The 26323-nt window shown below is 46.4% G+C and overlaps 1 protein-coding gene across 1 annotated transcript in view; it reads right to left on the bottom strand.

Moving 5' to 3' along the window:
- The window catches only part of LOC138487352 (uncharacterized), a 350559-nt gene that overhangs the window by 201456 nt on the left and 122780 nt on the right, over positions 1-26323 (bottom strand). The window contains exons 4-5 of the mRNA XM_069613935.1: positions 21642-21759; positions 17475-17603 (exon numbers count right to left, since the gene is read on the bottom strand). Of these exons, the coding sequence (XP_069470036.1) occupies positions 17475-17603; positions 21642-21759 (247 nt within the window). The remainder of the gene's footprint in view (positions 1-17474; positions 17604-21641; positions 21760-26323) is intronic.

The following is a 26323-nucleotide window of genomic DNA, read 5'->3' as shown; positions in this document are numbered from 1 at the left end:
TGACTACTGTAACAGCCTCCTTTTAAATCTCCCTGCCTCTACTCTCCGTCCTCTGTAACTCATCCAAAACAACACTGTGAGACTTGTCCTTGGCCTCAAGCCCTGGGATCGTATCTCTCCAGAACTGAAATATCTCCATTGACTCCCAGTGGCTGCAAGGATCAAGTTCAAGACCCTTTGCATTGTCCACAAGGCCTTCTCGGGCTTGGGACCAAAATATCTTCAGCTTTCTCTCCTGAAGTATCTTCCTACTCGTGCCCTTCGCTCCTCCACCTCCAACTCTTTGAGGGTCAGTCGCTTTTACAAGCAACGAGTGGGGGGCAGATCTCTCTCTTCGGCTGGCGCTTCCCTCTGGAACAGCCTCCCTGCCTCTCTGAAACTTGAGCTTAACCATCTCCGGTTCCGGAAGCAGGTCAAGACATTCCTCTTTGCTTCTGCCTTCTCTCTTCCTCTACCTTGCTGATCTCCTGTCTGTTACTGCACTGGTTATCTCGCGACCCTCTGAACCACGGGCCCAGGCTCCTGCCCTCCCAGGTGAAAACCTGCACTGCCCCCCTGGCAACCCTGCACTTGGAGCTGTATCAGCAACCCTACAATCTCCTTCTGGCATTTATCTATCTCCTGTCTTTTGAACTTAACTCTTCACAGCCACCTGCTGGCAGCACCTCTTGTTCAATGTTTTATCCTATGCCTTGCACTTGCCCCTCCCCCCCTTCCCCTTGCACTTCTCCACTTCCCTCTCCCCTGCACTTGCACAATCTCAATGTCACTGGGCCTATTAAGATCGTTGTCTTGTTCCCTCCTGTTCCCTCCCTTGCCTCGTCGTGCCTTCAAACACCTGTGTATGGCCGTGATATAAATAAAATATCATATCATTCTATTTGATTACTCCTTTTTTAAGTTCTTTCGCCTTTGTCTGATATCACCTTGAGAGCGATAAGAAGAGCTCTCTTTTTGTCTTTAAAACGAGTTGATAGCCAGTTTTTTTTTCTAACGGGGTGAATACATTTATTTGTGTTAAAAAACTCCCTCTACAATTTGTAACACATGTATTACAGGAATCAATAATATTCAGTGGGGTTCTATCAGGATTTAAGCAAGTCAATAGGATTTCCTTATTCATTTCTACCACTCTATTTAGAGTTTCCACTTCCCTGTCAGCCTTCCAAAGAAGCACCCTATTTCCTACTCCTCTTACCAGGGGTTGTGAATATGAGGTTCTAAGCTCTTTAGTCTCTTAACCACCCCACAACCATGTAAGTAGAAGGGGGTTGTGATCGCTGTCACGTTGATTGATGATTTCGAACTCACAGATGCTCTATCACCAGTGCATTGGGACTAAAATAAAATCAACAATACTACGAAAGCAGCCATTGTTAAATGCAAAGTTGCCAGCAGACTTAGGGGCTCATCACGAGATGGCCAGTATCTGGGCTGTAATACCGCCCAACGTTTTTAGCGAGAGCACCCACCAGTCCGGCAGTATTACCGCCAGATCACGGGTTCAGTGCTAACCGTAAGTCCCCATTCCCCATTTTGTCGGCGCAATTACCATGCAATAATACTGCTGGCAGTAATTGCACCGAAAATTTGCATTCTTTCTGCGTGTTTACCCCCAGTTCAGAGCTGGGGGTAAATACGCCAGACTCGTGATAGGGCCAGCCCTTAGCTGCAGCGGTAATACTGTTACTCGTGCATTTAAGGGCTACCGCCCAACTCGTGATGAAGCCCTTAGATTGGTATCTACTGTTTATAGCTCTACAGCCCTATCAACCAATATGTCCGATAGTACAAATGCACCGTTAGAGGTAGCAGCATCCACCAGACAAGCCCGTTCCTCATCTTTGTCCTAGGGAGGTCCTCACCAGCATCCAATCTGAGGTTGAAGTTCCACCCACTGATCAGAGGAAACTCCAAACCAAAGAGAGCAGACTAAACTTTCCACAAGCCTGTGCAACACATTGCACTTAGCAACCCAAGTGAGCTCGATGAATCCTCTGCAGTGTGAGAGGGAAAGGGCATGTGGGTGTTCTCCCCACTCAAAAAAACATTGAAATAAAAATGTGTTGTAAGCGCTGCTTTTTATGATCCATTTCTCCAAATATACTTAATCAAGAACCCTTATGGTAGGGGGCATTGCCGACTGGTAATGGCCCAGGCCCCTTGTTTGCTCTGGCCTTTGTGAGGGCGCAGTAGCCTTAACTGGTGGAAATGCCACCCGCTGAGGGGGATATAGTTATTAGCACCACAGCACCTGTCCAGCGTGCCAATAGCTTGTTTTGTGTGAAGTGGCACTGCGGCCATTTCACAAGTTTAAACTCCTACTCCTGCCCGTTTCATGTGAGCAGTCGGGTGGAGTCCCCGTAGCAGGATAAGGGAGCAGCGCACATGGCACAGGGTGCACAGAGTGGCAGGAGAGACAGGAGGTAACTGCGGTAGGAGGATGGAGGGGGAAGTGCGGCGTGGTACAGCGGGAGGTGGGGGCACCAGCCACTTGGGAGGAGAGACGGTGGTTTCACACTCATCAGGGGGTTCAGAGAGTGGGCTATATTGTAAGGTAAATCCCATGTTCTGAGCTCCCAGATTGGCTGGAAGATGTTGACATGTTACTTCCCGGGTGCTAATGTCTAAAAAGCTATAGGTTTTACTGGCATTTCTGAAGTAGGACTAACAACATATACAGTACTTTAGAGTCTGGCGGAGACCCTTGAGCAATATGCTCTTATAGCAGCAAATCATGCATGTGCCTAGAAGAAAAAATGTGTAGCTGATAAGTGCATGTGTGTGCTGTCATAATATCATGCTCAAATATGCCAGCCTGCCAGAATACCCCTATAATATGCAATGCTGCAAATGCGTTAGTAACGCGTTCCAAAGGCTATACCGGGGGTAAATGGTCCGGGAGCCCAATTTAACACCCCGAGCGAAGTGGGGCAGTTTACAAGGGCACCGGGACATTTACCCTTGGTGCAGCCCATGAAACACGTGTTGGAAGGAACTAGGGTCTCCCCGCACCCCCAAGCGCTTTAGAATTAGGCAAGACTTTTTTAGGTACTATAACGGGCTGGGGAGGAGGGGTACTGGGAAGGCTCTCTCATGCAAATATAATCACATACACAGACATGGGCTGGGACTGAAGAAGGACATGGGCAGACACTGAAGAAGGCAGTTATTGTTTAAATATAAGGCGCAATGAACTATTAGCTGAATACATTTGTAACGTCAGATCCTATGCTTTTGTAAAAATCTTAGTACTGTTGAACTCTCCGCTCCTTCCCAACAATGTGGCTTGTGCTAAAAAGGGACTGGAGGTATTTCCGCGATGTTGCATCACTGAGGCTAGCACTGCCATAGCACACAAAGTGACTCACCAGCTGTCTACTGTCCGTCAAAGACCCATGGAAGCCTAAAATGGAATTTACATGCTCTCTGCGACAAATGGGACAGATTATAAAAATAAGGTGTAGAGGAGATTACAGGACCAGATAAAAACATGAGTAGAATGAGTGAAATTTGGAGAGAATGACTGGAAAATGTTTTGATATATAAAATGTTTGTAGGTATCAAAATAAAGGAAAGCATGAGCTACAGGGTATTCGTGTATAAACTAACAAAATGTAAAGCAGCATATTCTGACAAAATCGCTGACAATGAAGAAAGGAAGGCTTGGGAGCATCCCTTGTATGGAAGAAGGATGGATTGAGATGGATTTAGAAATCGGGGCTCCTGGAAAGGACCCTATTCAGCCCAGGAGGGCTTCTTATGGAACAAGGATACAAATGAAATGGGTCAGTGATTCACTCATGCACTCTCCTTTTGTCCAGTCACCGTAACAATTAAATAAACACTTTTCACGTTGTACCCAGAGATGGTAAATGCTTGGTTTTTATGGGTTAGCATAAACTTGCATGATACATGGTATAATATAAGACATCACAAAAAACTAAATGTTGGTCATACAGAAAAAAACACAAGACCAAAGACACTAAATCAATACATTTGCTTGTGCATTGAAAGATGCATAGATCATCTACTGTTGATATACGGTAAACAGTGTCAAAACAATAGAAGTGAACATTTATAACAAGGAAAAACAAACAGGTTTCTTTTGAACAGTGTCAATACATTGGTGACACTGCAGTTAAAAAGTGCGTCTGCACTGGGGTGTTTCAGCCGTCTATAGGAGCTTGGTATGCCTCATATCTGACACGGCCTTCTTCAGGATGGGGGACTGTATGAGCTGGATGTTCATGGAGTGCTGTGAACAGTGAAAAGGAGGTATGGTCAGGAGAGTGCTCAAGTGGTCTCATTTAACAGGTGATTCAATAACTAAATGTGCCATGTATTAATACTGGACACTGCTTACCTGTGCAAAAGAAAATGCCACAGGTGTTCGAGTAGAAAACAAATTCTCATCTGGGAAGGTCCCTTTGGACTCCTGTATACAAGTAAAAAGGCAACATTAGTGTTGTCTCCTCAATACTGATACAATTGGAAAAGGTGCACTGGATTGCGCACACGTATTATGCAGCACAGCAAAAATAAGTAAGCTTACCTCTTAAGGGAGGCTGCGGTATTCGGGGTGCGTGGTGTGTTGATGTCACGGGATTAGGTGTCCTACAAGAGGGCATGAAATTAGTACAAAATCAAGGTCTATATATAGCGAGACTGTGAAATGCATCTAACAGTAGCTACATACCTTTTTCATTGATCCGAGCGCTCGTGTACTGCGTGCTGCGATCGTTGTGCTCTGCAGGGATTGTTGAGTCACAGAATGCAGCGCGCGCCTGATGTCGGCTCGTAACTCATGCACTGGGAAGCACAGCGTTGCTAACGCTGTTGCTAGATCACAAGTGCTAAAATACCGGTGGCCATTTTGGAATGAGCATTTGATCGTTCTCAAAAACATGTTGTTTCAAACCTCATGGGGGTCCGGAATTGTTAGGGGACCAATTATGGTCAAAGCCCTATTGGAGATGTAAATTGTGAATAAACCAGGGCCACATGTTTATTGCGGTTGTCATGGCAACCGCTGGGGCCAAAAAAACACCTTGAATGATTGGATTGGATAACATAGAAATATTACGTGTCGGATGCATGTGACAGTGTATGTGGACACAACGTGTTTCACTTGGGTCATAGATGGCAAATTGGGTGATACATGCAATTTTCACAGACGTGTTGAAATGCACAGTATCTCAATATCTCGGGAGAAAGGAAGAACACCGGGCAACAGTATCTACACAATGTGCTCCTGTGTATCACCGAATGTACAATTGATTAACGGCAGTCATTCACACATCATATATACTTGATCAGAGGATTATAACAAATTGCTGTTGTCAACAAAAAGGTGCACATGGACATGATCTAGTTCAATCGATGTGCAAAGACGTGCTGAAATACAACGTTGTTATCATCTCGGAAGATTAAACACGGAGCAACGGGATCTACATATGATGCTTCCATACAGGATAGAATATACAATTGATTGAAGGTTCATACATATTTGTTCAGAGAATGGCAAAAAAGGCTATTGTCTACAATGGGATGCATACAGACCCGAACTAATTCCATCAGGTTTTCTATGGTTTTGATCCAGGGCAAGGTGTAGTTACAGTAGGTGACTGTCAACATGGAGCAACTCATTGTTGGGGAAAAAACACAATCTACCAAACTTTGCATAAATCAATGTGGAGTCCGATGGCACATAACATTGTGTTAGAAAGGCATAGGATGTTTTGTAACCATAAAAAAGATTTCCATTCAACAGAGATATTGAGTCCATCCTGCACAGTGTCTAACTTAGGCACCCACCTCTGCTCAAGTTGTGTTAGAGTCCTATTTAAGTCCCCCCCCATAACCATAAAGAAAAATTGGCACCTAGTGAGGCAGGAGGGAACATTGAGCAAAATCCCCTGTTTCGCATTTAAAAAGAACAAAAATCTAAAGGACTCCCTCGTACACACGTTTTTAGAACTACCACCACGAGTGGAGAACACACTGTGGAACCTCCCGCCGCTTGTGGGACACTACAAATTTGGAAAATGCATGGCCTGCGTGCTCACCTTACAGAAGAAAACTTTTGAGCACAAGAAAATCAAATGGACAATGAAGGATCACACTAATTGCAACACGAAGGGAGTAATCTACATCATACAATGCCCTGAACTCCTCTATGTAGGGAAAACCATCCGCCCAATTAAGATGCGCATTTCGGAACACCGTTCATGCATCAGGAATAAGATAGCCGATAAGCCATTGGTGGAACACTTTAACAAAAAGAATCACAAAGATACGGACCTTAGATGGTTTGTCCTGCAAAAAGTGACACTCGCCACACGGGGGGGGGGGGGGACTTAAATAGGACTCTAACACAACTTGAACAGAGGTGGGTGCATAAGTTAGACACTGTGCAGGATGGACTCAATATCTCTGTTGAATGGAAATCTTTTTTATGATTACAAAACCTCCTATGCCTTTCTAACACAATGTTATGTGCCATCTAACTCCACATTGATTTATGCAAAGTTTGGTAGATTGTGTTTTTTTCCCCAACAATGAGTTGCTCCATGTTGACAGTCACCTACTGTAACTACACCTTACCCTGGATCAAAACCATAGACAACCTGATGGAATTAGATCGGGTCTGTATGCATCCCCATGTAGACAATAGCCTTTTTTGCCATTCTCTGAACAAATATGTATGAACCTTCAATCAATCGTATATTCTATCCTGTATGGAAGCATCATATGTAGATACCGTTTCCATGTTTAATCTTCCGAGATGATAACCAACGTTGTATTTCAGCACGTCTTTGCACATCGATTGAACTAGATTATGTCCATATGCACCTTTTTGTTGACAACAGTAATTCGTTACAATCCTCTGATCAAGTATATATGATGTGTGAATGACTGCCGTTAATCAATTGTACATTCGGTGATACACGGGAGCACAATGTGTAGATACTGTTGCCCGGTGTTTTTCTTTTCTCCCGAGATATTGAGATACTGTGCATTTCAACACGTCCGTGAAAATTGCATGTATCACCCAATTTGCCATCTATGACCCAAGTGAAACACGTTGTGTCCACATACACTGTCACATGCATACGACACGTAATATTTCTATGTTATCCAATCCAATCATTCAAGGTGTTTTTCGGCCCCAGCGGTTGCCATGACAACTGCAATATACATGTGGCCCTGGTTTATTCACAATTTATATCTCCAATAGGGCTTTGACCATAATTGGTCACCTAACAATTCCATACCCCCATGAGGTTTGAAACAACATGTTTTTGAGAACGATCAAATGCCCATTCCAAAATGGCCACCGGTATTTTAGCACTCGTGACCTAGCAACAGTGTTAGCAACACTGTGCTTCCCGCTCCACAAGTTACGAGCCGACATGAGGCTCGCGCCGCATTCTGTGACTCAGCAATCCCTGCAGAGCACAACGCTCGCAGCACGCAGTACGCGAGCGCTCGGATCAATAAAAAGTTATGTATCTACAGTTAGATGCATTTCAAAGTCTCGCTAGATATAGACCTTGATATTGTACTAATTTCATGCCCTCTTGTAGGACACCTAATCCCGTGACATCAACACACCACGCACCCCGAATACCGCAGCCTCCCTTAAGAGGTAAGCTTACTTATTTTTGCTGTGCTGCATAATACGTGCGCGCAATCCAGTGCACCTTTTCCAATTGTATCAGTATTGAGGAGACAACACTAATGTTGCCTTTTTACTTGTATACAGGAGTCCAAAGGGACCTTCCCAGATGAGAATTTGTTTTCTACTCGAATACCTGTGGCATTTTCTTTTGCACAGGTAAGCAGTGTCCAGTATTAATACATGGCACATTTAGTGATTGAATCACCTGTTAAATGAGACCACTTGAGCACTCTCCTGACCATAACTCCTTTTCACTGTTCACAGCACTCCATGAATATCCAGCTCATACAGTCCCCCGTCCTGAAGAAGGCTGTGTCAGATATGAGGCATACCAAGCCCCTATAGACGGCTGAAACACCCCGGTGTAGACGCACTTTTTAACTGCAGTGTCACCAATGTATTGACAATGTTCAAAAGAAACCTGTTGTTTGTTTTTCCTTGTTATAAATGTTCCCTTATATTGTTTTGACACTGTTTGCCGTATATCAACAGTAGATGATCTATGTATCTTTCAATGCACAAGCAAATGTATTGATTTAGTGTCTTTGGTCTTGTGTTTTTTTCTGTATGACCAACATTTAGTTTTTTGTGATGTCTTATATTATACCATGTATCATGCACGTTTATGCTAACCCATAAAAACCAAGCATTTACCATCTCTGGTTATCACGTGAAAAGTGTTTATTTAATTGTTACGGTGACTGGATAAAAGAGGAGTGCATGAGTGATTCACCGACCCATTTCATTTGTATGGATTGAGATGGAGCCATGGCCTGTATTTAGTGACGCCACTACAGCAAGACAGCGCTATATAAACTCCTGCCTGGGACCACTGTGACAGGACAAAGGAATGGAAGAGGGACAGGATAGTACCATTCAGGCAGCAGAGTAATTTGCTACCATCCTCATTTTTGTAAGATTAAACTTGGTATCCTTACAAGATAGACTTTTGGACTTATTTCCCTAGAGGGGTGTATTTATTCTGGTGTGAGCGTAATTAGGGACACCCTTACACACATTACTAATTGTATCAGCACCCCAGGTTCCAAAGCGGTAACCCAGGATGTTAAAGAAAAAAAGCCTTTTCAGTCATTGAACGGAACACTGCATGCAAAATACTTTTCTAAGATGGCCGCCATCGTCCGAGGAGGCGGGGCTCCATACGAGGCTGCTGTGGCGGGATGTGCTTCCGCAACCAACAGGTAAGTGGGGGCTGGAGAGGGAGGAGGATGAGGGAATAGTAAAAAAAGAAAAAAGAAACATGAGGGTGGGGTGAAATGGCGCTGCGTTTCACGGGCTGCAGCCTGTGGGTTCTGTGGAATGCAGGCTGAGATCAGAGGTTTCAGCCTGCGATCTGCAGAACCTGATTGACTGCGCCGGCCTCCCCGGGTGCTAATGCTCAATATGTCATGCTGTCAAGGGTAACCACTGATGCTCAAAATAACTGGTGCTTTTAATGGTGCTATGGGCTGCTCACACTACCAGTGGAGTGCTGGCTTATCATGTATTGCCATGCCAGTATCTACATTACCCCATAACATAAAAACACATATTGCCATGCTGGGCTCTTTATGCATTGCTGCAGTATCTAAAGTACCAATGCCATCCCAAGATTCAACTTGTTCCCATTTATGCACAGCATATAATTCCCATGTCAGTGCATTACCCACATATTTAAAGCACCATTGTCACGAAAGTAACCCCATTGCTCCACAAATATATATATATCATATATTGCATATGTCAGATTTCACATTGTGTCAGTATGCAGAGTCAGGTAGCGTAGTCGAAAGACAAGTGCCACACAGCTAAATATTGCAAGTCTCTGTGAGTAGATACAGCTGATATTAGGCAGTTTATGTAGAGTGAGGTAGGCTAGCCATGGCCCGCTCAGAAGAAGAGTCAGGTAGTGTAGTTAGCGTAGTCGAAAGACAAGTGCCACACAGCTAGATATTGCAAGCCTCAGTGAGAAGATACAGCTGATATTAGACAGTTTATGTGGAGTGAGGTAGGATAGCCATGGTCCGCTCAGACGAAGAGTCAGGGAGCGTAGTCGAAAGACAAGTGCCACACAGCTAGATATGGCAAGCCTCAGTGAGAAGATACAGCTGATATTAGGCAGTTTATGTGGAGTGAGGTAGGATAGCCATTCCGCTCAGACTAAGAGTCAGGTAGCTGGGTCCTTCTTCATACATGCCAACATTCTGTGACTAAAAATCTGTAAGAATCTTAAAGTTTCAAAAATATTGAAAAAATCTGTATTTGTTGCCACTAAATTGGTAGGCGGTAGGACTGGTTAAAAAGCGGTATCCTACTGGCTAAATTGGTAGGGTTGGCAAGTATGTAGCAGGTGCCGGAGAGAGGGGCGCTGCGTTGTGCAGCTACGCTGAAGAAATAGCATATTGCACTTGCAGGCAGGTGAAGTGGCGAGATTCGGGCAGGGCAGGGCTGAAACGGGCGGTTTCCCCCCGGCTCCTGGCACAAGCTCACACCTGCCAGAACTCATTCGGAAGGAGTGGCGCACCATTGCTTCAGCGGCTCGCCACAGCATGTAGATGACTGGCACTGGGGAGCTGAGGTACGTGAACCATGTGGCTGTTGATATCCAGAAGTGCTGGAGCGGATCTCACGGGTGCCTCTGACAGTCTGGGGAGGTTGCACTGGAGCACTGGTCTGATAACTGCTGCCAGTAAGAACACACCATTATAAAAGCAGCAGCTTGGACACATCCCCACTGAAGAACGTTCCTCGCACTGGAGCACTGGTCTGATAACTGCTGCCAGTAAGAACACACCATTATAAAAGCAGCAGCTTGGACACAGCCCCACTGAAGAACGTTCCTCGCACTGGAGCACTGGTCTGATAACTGCTGCCAGTAAGAACACACCATTATAAAAGCAACAGCTTGGACACAGCCCCACTGAAGAACGTTCCTCGGATTCTGTGTACTTGCGCACCCTGCAACCATGGCTGAACAGGCTGCTAAATCCAGGCCAAAAAATATATATATATATATATTTATAAAGTTTTTTAAATCAGTATTTCTTGCCACTAAATCAGTAGGTGGTAGGACTGCTTAAAAAGCGATATCTTAACGCCTAAATCGGCAGGGTTGGCAAGTATGCTTCTTTTTAGGGCCAACACAGATTCATAACTATGAATGTAAAATACAATGAACAAGTGCAAGCACCAAAGGTATTGGCTTTTTCAGTGCTTGTTAACAAATGGGTTGAAGATTACCAATATCTCTCATTTATGCAGTTGTCCTGTACTTTTAGTCATTCAACTGAACAGTTTTGCAACTATCTCCTGAACACTGTCTCTGCAACATTCGTGCAAGACAGAAACATGTTGGGTTATGATTCTTGATGCTACTGAATAAAGACTATGTAACAATGTAATATTGTGTGGCTTTGCTTTATTAAAGGGGTCATTTCTAAAAAATAAAAATGTTAATTGAATGCAGCAGGCTGTAGACCTTTGCACTTACGCGCACTGAAGTCCCCACCATACGAAGTGAAAAAATACATGCAAATCCGGGCAGACACGCATTTGCAGGCATTATTCACACTACATGGTGTAAGTAAATGTAAATCCCTCCCACCATGTAAACATGGGGAGATACATTTACAATTGATTCAATAGGAATCCATTTCATTTACGCCAGCGTGAAAATCACATGATGGTGTGAATGCGCCCATTTTAAATAGGCGTTGCGATTGGGGAAAAGCAGAAACTTTGATTCCTTCCGCGCCCCTGGTCCTCTTGCCTAAAACTGCGAAATCCCCCAGAGCGATAAATGAAGTGTCAAACCATGTTCACACCTCATAAACATGACATTTACACTTCAATTAAGACGTTACCGACCTGACAGTTCTGCTTGCTCTAGTTGAAATTAGAGCTGCATGTTATTGTTTTACTAAAGATGGCGGCGCGGAATAGATGCAGAGGTGTATTTATTGAGTAGCGTAAGACACCGATTTTTTTGTTCTCGGCTGAAAAGCGCATGATGTAAATTATTGGTGTAACTGTTTTATGGAAACCTTATTTAAAAAGGATGAATCCATCAGTTTATATATAATGTAACTTCGTAGTAAAATTATGTGAGCATATTTCACAAAGTGCCGGAATTAACGCTGTGCAGTAAATAGGGTCCTTTGCAAGGGGTTTGAGAGTTATTGCGAGGTAAACAACCTGGATAATCCTTTCAATTGAAATCTGTACAACTCATATGCAGGAGTGCACTAGCTAAAGACTTCTAGGCGCTGATTTTGCTCCAAAGAGTAATTTGGCGGCGGGGAGCATTACGTGTAGACATATACGAAGGTGGCTCCCCACAGCCAAATGTTGCCCATTTGCATGACTGAGGGCAAATGTGCAGGGCAAAGGGGGCATACATGCGTGTACGCAGTGTTTTACCCTGCACATTTTCACTCCGCCATGCAAATGAGTAAACACTGCCTACCATGCTCACGTGGCAGGCAGCGTTTAATTGTAAACGCTGCCTGCCATGCGAGCATGTCAGGCCGCATTTATAATGGATCCCTATGGAATCCACTTGTTTTATGCTGGCGCATAAATTCAGTGTCTCCATAGGGTCCCCAGCATTTGCACTGGCATGAAAATACGTTCCGGCATAAATGCTGGGGCATTTTTAAGGCAGAGAGGAAGGGAGGCGGTGGTACCGCAAATTGTGTTTTGCCTCTCTTCTCCGTCATTCAAAGGGATAAAATTGGGTTGCACCATGATTTGAAAGTTTAAAAGCCCTAGCAGGACTTTCACACTTTGAATTCATGGTACGCTAGGGTGAGCAGACGTCGTGGTTTTTCCCAGCATAGTCTCGGGAAATCGACCTCCATCCCGGGGTCCCGGAAGTTTTTTCATTTTATAAACCCTATCCCGGGATTGGCTAAGGTCCCAGTTTTGGCAGGAACCGATTCCAAAATCCCGAAATCGGCCCGGCGCTGCGCATGAATGGGGGCATGAATGCTTTTCACGCTCACATTTCCTCCCCCTTCACCTCCCTGGCCGCTCTCCTCCAATGAGAGGAGTGTGCCTGTGAGCACCTCTTTGCCCACCCCACCCCCGCAACAGGCCAGAGACATAGAAGTAGAACTACAACTGTATCAGAGGCCTATTTGCGTTTACTGTAGTCTTACGTCTGTGTCTATGGTCTGTCCCGTTTTTTTAATTTTTTTTATCTGGCCTCCCTATGTTATGCAGGTCGCAAATCAGCTACCTAGTGTTAAGCAGCAGATGGAAAGCTTTGACTTAGTCGTATTTAGTTGGCAGTTTCCGCTCCATCGGGTTTGGAGTGTAGCTGTTCCATTACTGCTTACTTACTAGGCCCAGTTATCAAAGCATGGACACAGGAGGCCCAGATTTTCCATGATGTGGCAAGTTCACCGAACATCATGGTCAGATTCCATTATGTCCAGTTAGCATAGCACGACTAAATAGCATTTTCTTCTAATCTGAGGTATAGGTTGTCAGACTCACTACCAAAGTCGTTTTCTTGCTGATTCCAAAACGTTTCTGAACCATTTCCATCCAGGATGTTCCAAAGTAGCATTCGTATGTTTTCCCCGTTCCCCTCACACCTACTGATAAATAAGTGCTTACTCTAATAAACATATAAGAAACAGGAATAGCTTTGATTTGAAGTCAATGACTTTTTCTCTATTATTTATTACCCTAAGCGCACCTTAGGGTAATAAAGTTATATCATCCACGGCGGAGTGTTCAGATTCCATTATGCCCAGTTATCCTAGCATGGTTAGCTTCCATTATGCCCAGTTATCCTAGCATGGTTAGGTCCCATTATGCCCACCTAGCACAGCCTAGCCAGACTCCATAAAGCCCAGGTAGCCTTTCATGAACAGGTTTAGTTTAATCGACTAATCACAGCATGGGCAGTATTCCTTATGGCCAGTTAACCCCGCATAATGTGATTCCATTAGGCCAATTTATCCCAGAATGGGCAGATCAGTTAGGCCTGCTGGCAATGGTACTTGGCGATGCAGCCTGAATCAGCTGTCTGTAGGTTGAGGAGATGCCTCATCAGCCACAGACAGAATCAGCAGCCACAGCCCCTGGGTATTTAGCTCAGCTACGGGCAGTCTGCCAAACTGCAGAAGCGCAACCTTCGGCTCGCCATGCACTTGCTCATACTCTAAAAACTTGGGTTGAATCGGGAGCGTTTTGAGGATTTCACTCGGACCTCCATCAGCATCTGCTGACTGCCAACAGGTTGCGGGGTCTGGGGTTAGCTCTGGACCTAGACTGTGAGTCACTGTTACATTATTCAACAGCAAATAGCATATAGGAGTCTTTTTGCGAAGAGATCCTACCCAGATACCCGCTGGGCATGCTGACCTGTCAACGGTTGCAGGTGCCAGAGGAAAATTGCGGTACTGATGCCTAAACCAAAACCATCCTCCATCTCCTCACCCTTCCGGGGACAGTGGCTATTTCTCCGTATGCCAGACCGGACCATCGTGTGGGGATGACTGGAGAGGAATGTACCACTCGATCTAGGGTTCCTCGCAATTATTCTGTTCTTACTAAAGACAGAGGCTAGTGACACTTGCAGTACATGGTCTAGGTCTAAGTAAGGCTGCTGACACCCTGTTCTACTAACAGTCTGGAGCTACTGTTACCTGTCCTTACCAGATTATAGTGCTGCTGACACCCTGTTCTACTCAGCCTGGAGCTACTGTTACCCTGTCCTTTCCAGAATATAGAGCTGCTGACACCCTGTTCTACCCAGCCTGGAGCTACTGTTACCCTGTCCTTTCCAGAATGTAGAGCTGCTGACACCCTGTTCTACCCAGTCTGAAGCTACTTTTACCTGTCCTTTCCAGAATATAGTGCTGCTGACACCCTGTTCTACCCAGACTGGAGCTACTGTTACCCTGTCCTTTCCAGACTATAGAGCTGCTGACACCCTGTTCTACCCAGACTGCAGCTACTGTTACCCTGTCCTTTCCAGACTATAGAGCTGCTGACACCCTGTTCTACCCAGCCTGGAGCTACTGTTACCCTGTCATTTCCAGAATATAGAGCTGCTGACCCCATGTTCTACTAACAGTCTTCAGCTAATGTTACCTTGTCCTTTCCAGAATATAGTGCTGCTGACACCATGTTCTACTAACAATCTGCAGCTAATGTTACCCTGTCCTTTCCAGAATACAGAGCTGCTGACTCCCTGTTCTACTAACAGTCTGGAGCTACTTTTGCCCTGTCCTTTCCAGAATATAGAGCTGCTGACACCCTGTTCTACCCAGCCTGGAGCGACTGTTACCCTGTCTTTTCCAGAATATAGAGCTGCCGACACCCTGTGCTACCCAGCCTGGAGCTACGTTTGCCCTGTCCTTTCCAGAATATAGAGCTGCTGACAACCTGTTCTACCCAGCCTGGAGCTACTGTTACCCTGTCCTTTCCAGAATATAGAGCTGCTGACACCCTGTTCTACCCAGCCTGGAGCTACTGTTACCCTGTCCTTTCCAGAATATAGTGCTGCTGACACCCTGTTCTACCCAGTCTGGAGCTACTGTTACCTGTCCTTTCCAGAATATAGAGCTGCTGACACCCTGTTCTACTAACAGTCTGCAGCTAATGTTACCCTGTCCTTTCCAGAATATAGTGCTGCTGACACCCTGTTCTACTAACAGTCTGCAGCTAATGTTACCCTATCCTTTCCAGAATATAGTGCTGCTGACACCCTGTTCTACCCAGCCTGTAGCTACTTTTGCCGTGTCCTTTCCAGAATATAGAGCTGCTGACTCCCTGTTCTACTAACAGTCTGGAGCTACTTTTGCCCTGTCCTTTCCAGAATATAGAGCTGCTGACACCCTGTTCTACCCAGCCTGGAGCTACTGTTGCCCTGTCCTTTCCAGAATATAGAGCTGCTGACACCCTGTTCTACCGAGCCTGGAGCTACTGTTACCCTGTCCTTTCCAGAATATAGAGCTGCTGACACCCTGTTATACCCAGCCTGGAGCTACGTTTGCCCTGTCCTTTCCAGAATATAGAGCTGCTGACACCCTGTTCTACCCAGCCTGGAGCTACTGTTACCCTGTCCTATCCAGAATATAGAGCTGCTGACACCCTGTTCTACCGAGCCTGGAGCTACTGTTACCCTGTCCTTTCCAGAATATAGAGCTGCTGACACCCTGTTATACCCAGCCTGGAGCTACGTTTGCCCTGTCCTTTCCAGAATATAGAGCTGCTGACACCCTGTTCTACCCAGCCTGGAGCTACTTTTGCCCTGTCCTTTCCAGAATATAGAGCTGCTGACACCCTGTTCTACCCAGCCTGGAGCTACTGTTACCCTGTCCTTTCCAGAATATAGTGCTGCTGACACCCTGTTCTACCCAGTATGGAGCTGCTGTTACCTGTCCTTTCCAGAATATAGTGCTGCTGACACCCTGTTCTACCCAGACTGGAGCTACTGTTACCTGTCCTTTCCAGACTATAGAGCTGCTGACACCCTGTTCTACTAACAGTCTGCAGCTAATGTTACCCTGTCCTTTCCAGAATATAGTGCTGCTGACACCCTGTTCTACTAACAGTCTGCAGCTAATGTTACCCTCTCCTTTCCAGAATATAGTGCTGCTGACACCCTGTTCTACCGAGTCTGGAGCTACTTTTGCCGTTTCCTTTCCAGAATATAGAGCTGCTGACTCCCTGTTCTACTAACAGTCTGGGGCTACTTTTGCCCTGTCCTTTCCAGAATATAGATCTTCTGACACCCTGTTCTACCCAGACTGGAGCTACTGTTACCCTGTCCTTTCCAGAATATAGAGCTGCTGACACCCTGTTCTACCCAGCCTGGAGCTACGTTTGCCCTGTCCTTTCCAGAATTTAGAGCTGCTGACACCCTGTTCTACCCAGCCTGGAGCTACTATTACCCTGTCCTTCCCAGAATATAGAGCTGCTGACACCCTGTTCTACCCAGCCTGGAGCTACTGTTACCCTTTTCTTTCCAAAATATAGAGCTGCTGACACCCTGTTCTACCCAGTCTGGAGCTACTGTTACCTGTCCTTTCCATAATATAGAGCTGCTGACACCCTGTTCTACCCAGACTGGAGCTACTGTTACCTGTCCTTTCCAGAATATAGAGCTGCTGACACCCTGTTCTACTAACAGTCTGCAGCTAATGTTACCCTGTCCTTTCCAGAATATAGTGCTGCTGACACCCTGTTCTACTAACAGTCTGCAGCTAATGGTACCCTATCCTTTCCAGAATATAGTGCTGCTGACACCCTGTTCTACCCAGTCTGGAGCTACTTTTGCCATGTCCTTTCCAGAATATAGAGCTGCTGACACGCTGTTCTACCCAGTCTGGTCATGTGCTACTGACACTTTATACTACCCAGTGTGAGGGTGCTAACAGCCTGTCCGACCTACTCGCTCAGGGATACTAACATCCTCCCCTACCGACAGCCTCTGGCTTTGAACTTCCTGTCTATTCTGACACGGTGATCTACCCAGAGTTCAGGGTTACCAACATTCTTCCTTACTGAGGGCCTGGGGCTTGTGACACCTTGTTGTGCAGACAGTTTGGGGTTACTTACACTGTCCCTATCCAGGTGGATAGCAAACATCCTCCTCTACCTAGTTTCTGATGCTACTGACACCCAATCCTACCCACAGTCTGGTGACACACTGTTCCTCCCACTAGTTAGAGTTACTCACTTGATAGTCTGCGGTTACCAAAGAGTTGCGGTTACTGACACAGCCTGGGGTTACTCAGCATGCATTTGCTCAAAGACTGAGGTTACTTACCTTTGTTGTCTTTCAGGTGTTGGAGGGTCTCCTCTGCAGATATAAGAGCTAGACACTGCAGTGATATGTCTCTGTCCAGAGACGACTGTGCTTTATTTGCAGATGCTTGGGATACATACTCCATCCGCACTGCAAGAATACCAGAGGACAGTAGATTAACACAATGCATTGGGAGGCAGACTACAATGCAGGCTCTGGGGTTAATTGGGCAACCAGAAATACTGGGAGTGAAATGTGACACTGAAGGACATGAGGAGATACTGGGAGTGAAGATGGGACAAGAAGAGCATCTGTCAATAATGGGATTAAGAGATGGGGCTGAAAGGGCATCATCTGAGTCTGGGAGGGAACAATGGGAACAGAAGAGCATCTGGCAATAATGGCAGTGAAAGATGCGGGCAGAAGGACGTCAGTGCATACTGGGAGGGAACGACGGGAACAGAAGAGCATCTGGCAAAAATGGGAGTAAGAGATGGGGCTGAAGGGCATCATCGGATTCTGGAAGGGAACAATGGGAACAGAAGAGCATCTGGCAATAATGGCAGTGAAAGATGCGGCCAGAAGGACGTGAGTGTATACTGGGAGGGAAGGGAACGATGGGAAAGGAAGAGCATCTCGCAATAATGGCAGGGAAAGATGCGGGCAGCAGGACGCAGTGGATACTGGGAGGGAACGATGGGAACAGAAGAGCATCTGCCAATAATGGCATTGAAAGATGCGGCCAGAAGGACGTCAGTGGATACTGGGAGGGAACGATGGGAACAAAAGAGCATCTGGCAATAATAGGAGCGAGCAATAGGGACAAAGGACATCAGTGGATACTGGGAGGAACCAATGGGAACAGGAGAGCATTTGGTAATAATGGGAGTATAAGATGGTAACAGGAGGACATCAGTGGGTACTGGGAGGGAACAATTGGAACAGGAGTGCATCTGGCAATAATATGGGGGCAGAAAGACAACAGTGGACACTGGGAGGGAACGATGGGAAAAGAAAAGCATCAAGCAATAATGGGAGTGAAAGATGGGGTCAGGAGGACATCAGTGGATACGATACTGGGAAGAAATAACAGGAACATTAGAGTACCTGGCAATAATGGGAGTGAAAGACAGGGATGATGGACATCAGTGGATACTGTTAGGGGGCAATGGAAACAGAAGAGCATCTGGCAATGGTGGGAGTGAGAGATTGGGGCAGAAGACGTCTGGTAATATAGAAGTACATGATTAGGATATACGGTCACCAGCCAATAATGGGAATGGATGGAAGAGATGGTCATCATCATTGATTAATGGGAATGAACAATGGCACCAGGACTCCGTCCATAAAGGGAGTGGACAATGGAAACCGAAAGACATCTGGTAACATTGGCCGTGAATGAATGGAAGAGAGTGACTTTGAGTGATGGTGCGACTGAAAATGGGAACTGAAAGACACCAGGAAACACTGGTAGTGAACAATGGGAGCAGAATGACTTCCCTTGATACTATGAGTGAATGACAGCAACAAATAGGAATCAGGCAATGGTGGCACCAGGTATTAACTACAGGAACAGAAGGGCAACAGTAATTATTGGGAGTGTAGGAGTGAATGATAGGGTCACAGGGACATCAGGTGACACTAGCTGGGAATTATGGGAAGAGCATCATTTAATAATGGGAATTTACAATGGGGACAGACGGCGATATGTTACACTGAGATTGAACATGTTGGCAGCTGAAGAACAGCAGGTGATACCAGGAGTTAAAGATGGGCATGGAAGGTCACCAGGCAATACTGGGAGCGAACAATGGGCATGGAAGGTCACCAGGTAATACTGGGAGCGAACCCTAGGCATGGAAGGACACCAGGTAACACTGGGAGTGAACAATGGGCGTGCAAGGACACCAGGTAATACTGGGAGCGAACCCTAGGCATGGAAGGACACCAGGTAACACTGGGAGTGAACAATGGCCGTGCAAGGACACCAGGTAATACTGGGAGCGAACCCTAGGCATGGAAGGACACCAGGTAACACTGGGAGCGAACCCTAGGCATGGAAGGACACTAGGTAACACTGGGAGCGAACAATGGGCATGGAAGGACACCAGGTAACATTGGGAGCGAACAATGGGCATGGAAGGACACCAGGTAACACTGGGAGCGAACAATGGGCATGGAAGGACACCAGGTAATTCTGGGAGTGAACAATGGGCATGGAAGGACACTAGGCAATACTTGTAGTGAACAATGGGCATGGAAGGACACTAGGCAATACTGGGAGTGAACAATGGGCATGGAAGGACACCAGGCAATACTGGGAGCGAACAATGGGAATGGTAGGTCACCAGGTAATACTGGGAGTGAACAATGGGCGTGGAAGGACAGCAGGTAACACTGGGAGCGAACAATGGGTATGCAAGGACACCAGGTAATACTGGGAGTGAACAATGGGCAATGAAGGACACCAGGTAATGCTGGGAGTGAACAAGGACACCATGTAATACTGGGAGATAATAATGGGCATTGAAGGACGCAAGGTAATGCTGTGAGTGAACAATCACCACGGCAGGGTACCAGGTAATACTGGGAGTGTGAAATGGGCATAGAAGGACATCAAGAAATACTGGGAGTGAACGGTTGGCAAGAAGGGTTATGAGTTAATATTGGGTGTGAACTACAAGGACATCAGTTAACCCTGGGATTGAACAACGGGGACAGAAGAAGATGAGTTTATACTGGGAGTGAACCGTACAGAGAGAATGATATCAGGTGCACTGGGAGTGAATAATGAGGGAGGGAGGACACTAGTTAAAATTGGGTGTGAAAACAGGGAGGGGAGGACTTCTGGCGCTTAACTATCAAGTAGAAAGACGCATCCCAGGTAATATTTAGCAAGAACAATGGGGGAAAAAGGACCTTAGATGAAACATACCAGAAAAAGGTATGGGGAGGATAGACCATTCTATACCTCTCAACTGATTAACTCTCCTAAGCGGGTGAAATCAGGTGTGCAAGACAGGTGGGTGGCGGGTGATCCCCTTGAAGTACATGTGTGTAGAAGCTTTTCTGGGCCGATGAGCCTGTTTAAGTCTACAGAAGACAGTGGTATGTTAGGAGGCTTCTAATATGAGACACTCTCCAAATGCGGGTGAGTTGAGAGACACGAGATACCAAGGTGGTACTGAGAGTACAGAACTGGGAGTGAAGCCCATCAAGAACCACCTGGGAATGAATGATGGGGTGGAAAGGATATTGTCTAATACTGGGAGTGAACTATTGGGAAAAGCCAGACATCAAGAGGTGCATTTGACACCGCGTCACCGGGACTCCATTTTACTGTCTTGGTTTTTCATTTAATAAGACAGATGCATTCCAAGAAATGAAGTCTTGCTTAACTTACACTGAAGTGACCAGGGGTGCCGATCAAATCAAAACTTTCCAGCGATCCTATCTTGGTGTTTATAGGGTGTCATCCTAAGTGTGGGAGAGTATGCCAAGACGTGGGTCCTTTGCTGGCAGTGCCTATGGAATCAAATTGCACAACACAGCCGGAACATGTCTGCTGCTGACTGAGTTCCCAAGAAGAATGGACCTGGGCTCGACTGCTCACATTGGGAGGCACGGCCATTAGGTTTTGTCCCCTCACGGGAAGGTGTAGACAGGTTTTTAATTAAACGATGGAATGGATGCTTCCCAAACTCCCAGTAGTTATAAGTCAATACTTTTCACGGATCAATTTAGGGTGATTATAGTAGGTCTCCTGAAGCGGCAAGGGCGATTGGTCCTGGATGGGCACCTTGCTCCCTTCGCATAGGAAGTTAGGTTGCACTTCACTGTTGCAGCCTAGCTGGCCTAAACATTTCCGGGGCAAGGAAGTCAGCGTCAATGGAGGACGTCTTCACGGCAGAACAGCCCGTATTCAGGGCGCTGTTTTGTGCATGAAGGCGGGGATCGGAGGACACCAGAAAACATCGCTCATTGGATGAATTCGACCACCCTTTGAGTCCACGCCTGAGCTGCGACCTGCAGCATTTCAAAACACCGACAGCACCAGTGGGCAACACGCCAATTCCCAGGGAAGGTCTTGCACCTAACACTCTTGGACGGGCAGCACTTGGCATTGGCAATTGTCCAGGGCTTGTGCCTGCCACCCCTTGGATTCCCAGGGTAACCTGAGCCTCTTACCCTTTGTGTTGGACAGGTAGAGCCTCCAGGCCCGGCCCCGCAGAGTCGTCGGCAGTGGCTGGTTAAACAAAGCATGGAGTTTTCCCTTCAGATCCGGCCTTTTCTCCAATAAATTCACCTGAAACATAAAACCAGTGTGAAGGCCACAGACGCCTTTGACCATAAGCGCGTTTTATTTCAAAGTAAAGCGATGATTATATGGGGGACGTGTCTATGTGCCAGGCTTACGTGTTTGTAACCAGAAAAACACTGATTCTCGTGTTTCCAGCACATTCCTACCTGGGATGCAGCACACTTTATAGATGTCATAGCACTTCTTACCTGGCACGCATGCAGCACTTTCTACAAAGGTCGTAGCACTTACTCCCCAGGTCTTAGTACTTTCTATCGGAGATGCAGCCCTCTCAACATAGGTTGTAGAACTTCCTACTGGGGATGCAGCACTTTCAACATAGGTTGTAGAACCTCCTACCGGGGATGCAGCACTTGCTACATAGGTCACTGCTCTTCCTGATTGGGATGCAGCACTTTCTACATAGGTCCGAGCGGTTCCTACCCAGGATTCAGCCCTTTCTACATAGTCATAGCACTTCCTACCTGGGATTAAGCACGTTCTACATAGGTCATACCACTTACTCCCTGGCATGAAGCACTTTCTATTCAGGTCATAGCACTTTCTACCTGAGATGCAGCACTTTCAGCATAGGTTCGAGAACCTCCTAATGGGGATGCAGCACTTTCTACATAGGTCACAGTGTTTCCTACTTTGCATATCACACTTTCTGTATAGGTCACAACACTTCCTAATCGCGATGCAGCCCTTTCTACATAGTTTATAGCGCTTCCAACCTAGGATTCAGCACTTTCTGAATAGGTCATAGTACTTTCTACCTGGGATGCAGCACTTTTTTTACATAGGCCATAGCACTTTCTGCCTTTTATAAATTACTTCTATCCACCTATACCACGTCTGGGAGACCTACATGATGCATTGCTGCACTACAACATAGCCAATATCTGCTTTAAATTGTGCCCCCTAGTACCATAAGTGAGAGTTAAAATATATGGGTTGATAGCTCACGGGTTAAAGGTTCTCTGACCTAGGGTAAGCCAGCACTTCGCAAGTTCAAATTCCGGCAGTGCTGACTCAGCCCTTCATCCAACTCCATACTTTGCACCTACATAATTTGCACCTTTTGGGTACATCTTCAAGATGGCATGCACAGGGGCAGAGGCGTCAACTAGAATCTGTTTTATTCCAAGTACATGAGGTGATCCAGTCATTTTTTATGTTATTGTTTAAAGCGCCGAGCTAGCTCAAGAGCAGAAAAGCGCTGTCAACGCAATCATTAATTCGTGAGTTTAGAGTTAGCTCTGGCGATGGATGAACCCTGCACTGTTCCCACATAGGTTTGAGATACTGAGTGAAAAGATGAAGGTCTCCATTGCAAAGAGGCCTTAAAAAACCTAGTGGGATAGGTTATATAAATACACTGGTCATGTTAATTAAAATGGTGACCAGTTTGGAGCTCTGTGCTTTTATCTACCATGTAATCTGATGTAACTAGGTCCTGTACATCACAACTTCTATAATTCTGGTCGCCCCCTGGTGCTCGGTTCCACAAGACTAGGCTGGTGGGTGAGCTGTCAGCGGGGGAGGCGAGATGTGAATCCTGACCTTCAGGTGCATGGAGATTCAGAGGTACCAGCTGACTGTATGCTGGTGACATTCTGAAGAGTTGGATTAAGACACCTGTGTGTAATGTCATATTGGCCCCAAATGTTTAACTCCATGGTGTTCATAGCTCGCAAAACCACAACTATCTGGACAACTTTTAAGACACTTGCTATGGAAGACTGCAATGCCACCCTAGAACCTCTCAAGAACACATTCAGCCTCTTTACGAGTTTGATGCCAAACTCGTGAAATTACTGGCACCCAGCAATGGGGACGTACAGGGCATTCCGTCCCCGCCATACCCGGTCTGTCCCCATTGCCGGGTGCCGGTATTCATTACTCCCCATTCCCATTTGAGCCTAAGGGCTCAATGGGAATGGGGAGGTCGGATGCAGCGGCACCATTCATGAATGGTGCCGGTGCATCCGACGAGTAAGACCTGGCGGTCAGAAAGGCACCCGCAAGCACAACTTGTAGTTTGCTGTTCCAGTAGTAACGGCGCCAGTAGCTTACCGGTGCCGTAACTACCGGAACGGCAAACTTAACATGAGGCCCATTGTATGCGAACAGCATTCTCCCTGCCTTGGTACTCAAATTCCTTCAGACTGAAGCACTCCTTTTGTACCAGACAATCATCAACAGCTCCCTAACTGAAGACACCTTCCCTTGACCCTCCAGACCAGACAAATCCTCCCGCTTCCCAAGAAACTAACACTGGACCCTGAGAAACTCAGCAACCACCAACCCATCACCCATCTTCCCTTCCTAGGTAAGATCCTTGAGAATTCAGTAGCCACTCAACTCCTCCAAAACCCTGAAGCCAACAACCTCCTTCAATCTTAGTAATCTGGCTTCAGAACCAGTTTTAGCACAGAAACGGCTACCCTCAAGGCCATTCTTGCCTCCTGGTTCTCCTTGACCGCTCAGCAACAGTTGACACAGTAGACCACTAAACACTCACCGACAATCTACATCACTGCATAGGGATCAGCGAGATTGTCCTCAGCTGGTTCAAATCCTTCCTTACTAATGGCCACCAGTTTGTGCAAATGGATTCCTCCAGATCACCAACTCAACCTATCACCTGCAGAGTCCTACACGCATCCATCCTCTTCCCTGTGATCTTCAATCTTTACATGCAACCCCTCAGAGCCTTCCTCATTCCATGCAACAGCCACACCCACCAATATGCAGAAGACACGCATGCTCTACCTCAAGATATTCTCCACTGAAGGCATCCAAAGGCTCATGGTCTTCCTCACACTGATCCAGTAGTTGATGTCCAGTGCTTACCTGAAGCTCGACCCCTCCAAGACAAAATTCCTACCCCTGACCAACAACACCAAACACCCTGACATCCACACATGGCTCTCTGCTATGAACCTCAAGGGCTTCACACCCCAGCTGACGACCTGCATCAAGTCCCTTTGGTTCAACATTGCAAAACAGCCCTTCTTCAAACTGAAAATAGCAAGGAAGACACAAACAGCCTGGTACCTGCGGAGAATCAAGCTCTTCATTCCAGAAAACAACTTCAGTTCTGCTGTCCAAGCCTTGGTCTTCTCCCACCTGGATGGTGGCAATGCCCTTTTGGAAGGTCTTTCAGTGACTACTCCGGCACCCTTGAGATGTGCCCTTCATGCTGCAGCATGTCTCAACAAAGCAAATTCTACCACATCACCCCGACCCACATCATACTGCACTGGATCCCGCTGCCAGCCTGAAGTCTCTAAGCTACCTCACTGAGAAACTCAGCATCTCCAGAGGCCTACAATCCACCAGAAGTAAGGACATGTGTAGGTTTGAACTCCACCAGTGTAGGAAAGAAAGTACCAGAAGACAGACCTTCTCTGTCCATGCCCCAATACCCTTGAACATCCTACCAGTTCAATATCAGACTCCTTCTATCACTTCTACAGTTCAGGGAGGAGCCCAATACCCTCCCCTTAAATGGATTGCTCCTGCCTAACATCTAGGTACACCCACCCTCCACTTCCCAACCTACCTGAGACTGGGGGATCTGCTCCCCATTGTTTGCACAGCTGGTTGCTTGTAGATGATCTGATCTCAAACTGCCCACCCTCCATCACACCTATTGTCAGCTCCCCACTCCTCCGTTTCTCTGCTTCCTTCACCGGGTTCTTCACCCTGTGATTGCAAAGTGCTTTGTTGCTTCTGAAAGCCAGGCCGGCTCTCACTATATACTCTTATAATAATAAAAAAAGTAATACATTATAAGAATGGTGAGTCATATAAACTCTTTATGCAAGGTGCAAGATCACCTGGAGGAGACAATAACTCCAAGCAAATGAAGACGTCGGAAGCGGCCAGTTCTCAGCTCGGTTTCGGATTACGAGCAACGAACATGGTGCGGCTTGACGTACTCGTCTGTTTTGTGAGGTCCTTTCCTCTACGGTGTGGAGCGTGACGAAGAGAGTGCTGAGGAAGTAGGAACAGCGTCGGAGGGTTGCAGGAGGCGAAGCGAGTCAGCGCCTGTGTTTGTTCTCGACTCGCCGCTCCTATTACCTGTTCGCCACCGACACTGACGCGCGGCTGCCAGTTTCCCGCTACGACCGCGACCTCCTGTTTGGTCCTTCCAGCAACGGGACTCCATTCGTTGCACGGAGGAAAAGTGTGGTAAAGAGCGGTAATGTGCAGCCGTACTAAGATTGGTGCCCTCCTGACTTTGCCTTGCCTGATTTTGTCTGATTAATCAGTGGGGTGTCTGAATACTGGCACCGGGCTTAGAGGGTTATAATTGCTGGTTAAAGATACTGGCTGGATCTACTTACCCTCAAATTATAGTGTATGTGGGGCATTATCAGTTACTCTTAAAGCCTTACATCTTGATTGCTGTGGTGGCTCTAGTCTGCTTGTACTGCCTCTACATAATACACGTATAAGCTAGGGGAGACTGCGGGGGAATATATTCTCCTTTGATCCCACTAGCTAACTCTCGAGCCCACTCTTTTTGAGTTATTATGCCGCCAAAAGTGAGCAGTGC

This window comes from Ambystoma mexicanum, chromosome 9 (assembly GCF_040938575.1).
Source record: "Ambystoma mexicanum isolate Mex_15411 chromosome 9, UKY_AmexF1_1, whole genome shotgun sequence".
Lineage (NCBI taxonomy): Eukaryota > Metazoa > Chordata > Amphibia > Caudata > Ambystomatidae > Ambystoma > Ambystoma mexicanum.
The sequence above is the reverse complement of the archived record's forward strand: the minus strand, read 5'-3'. Positions and strand labels throughout refer to the sequence as shown.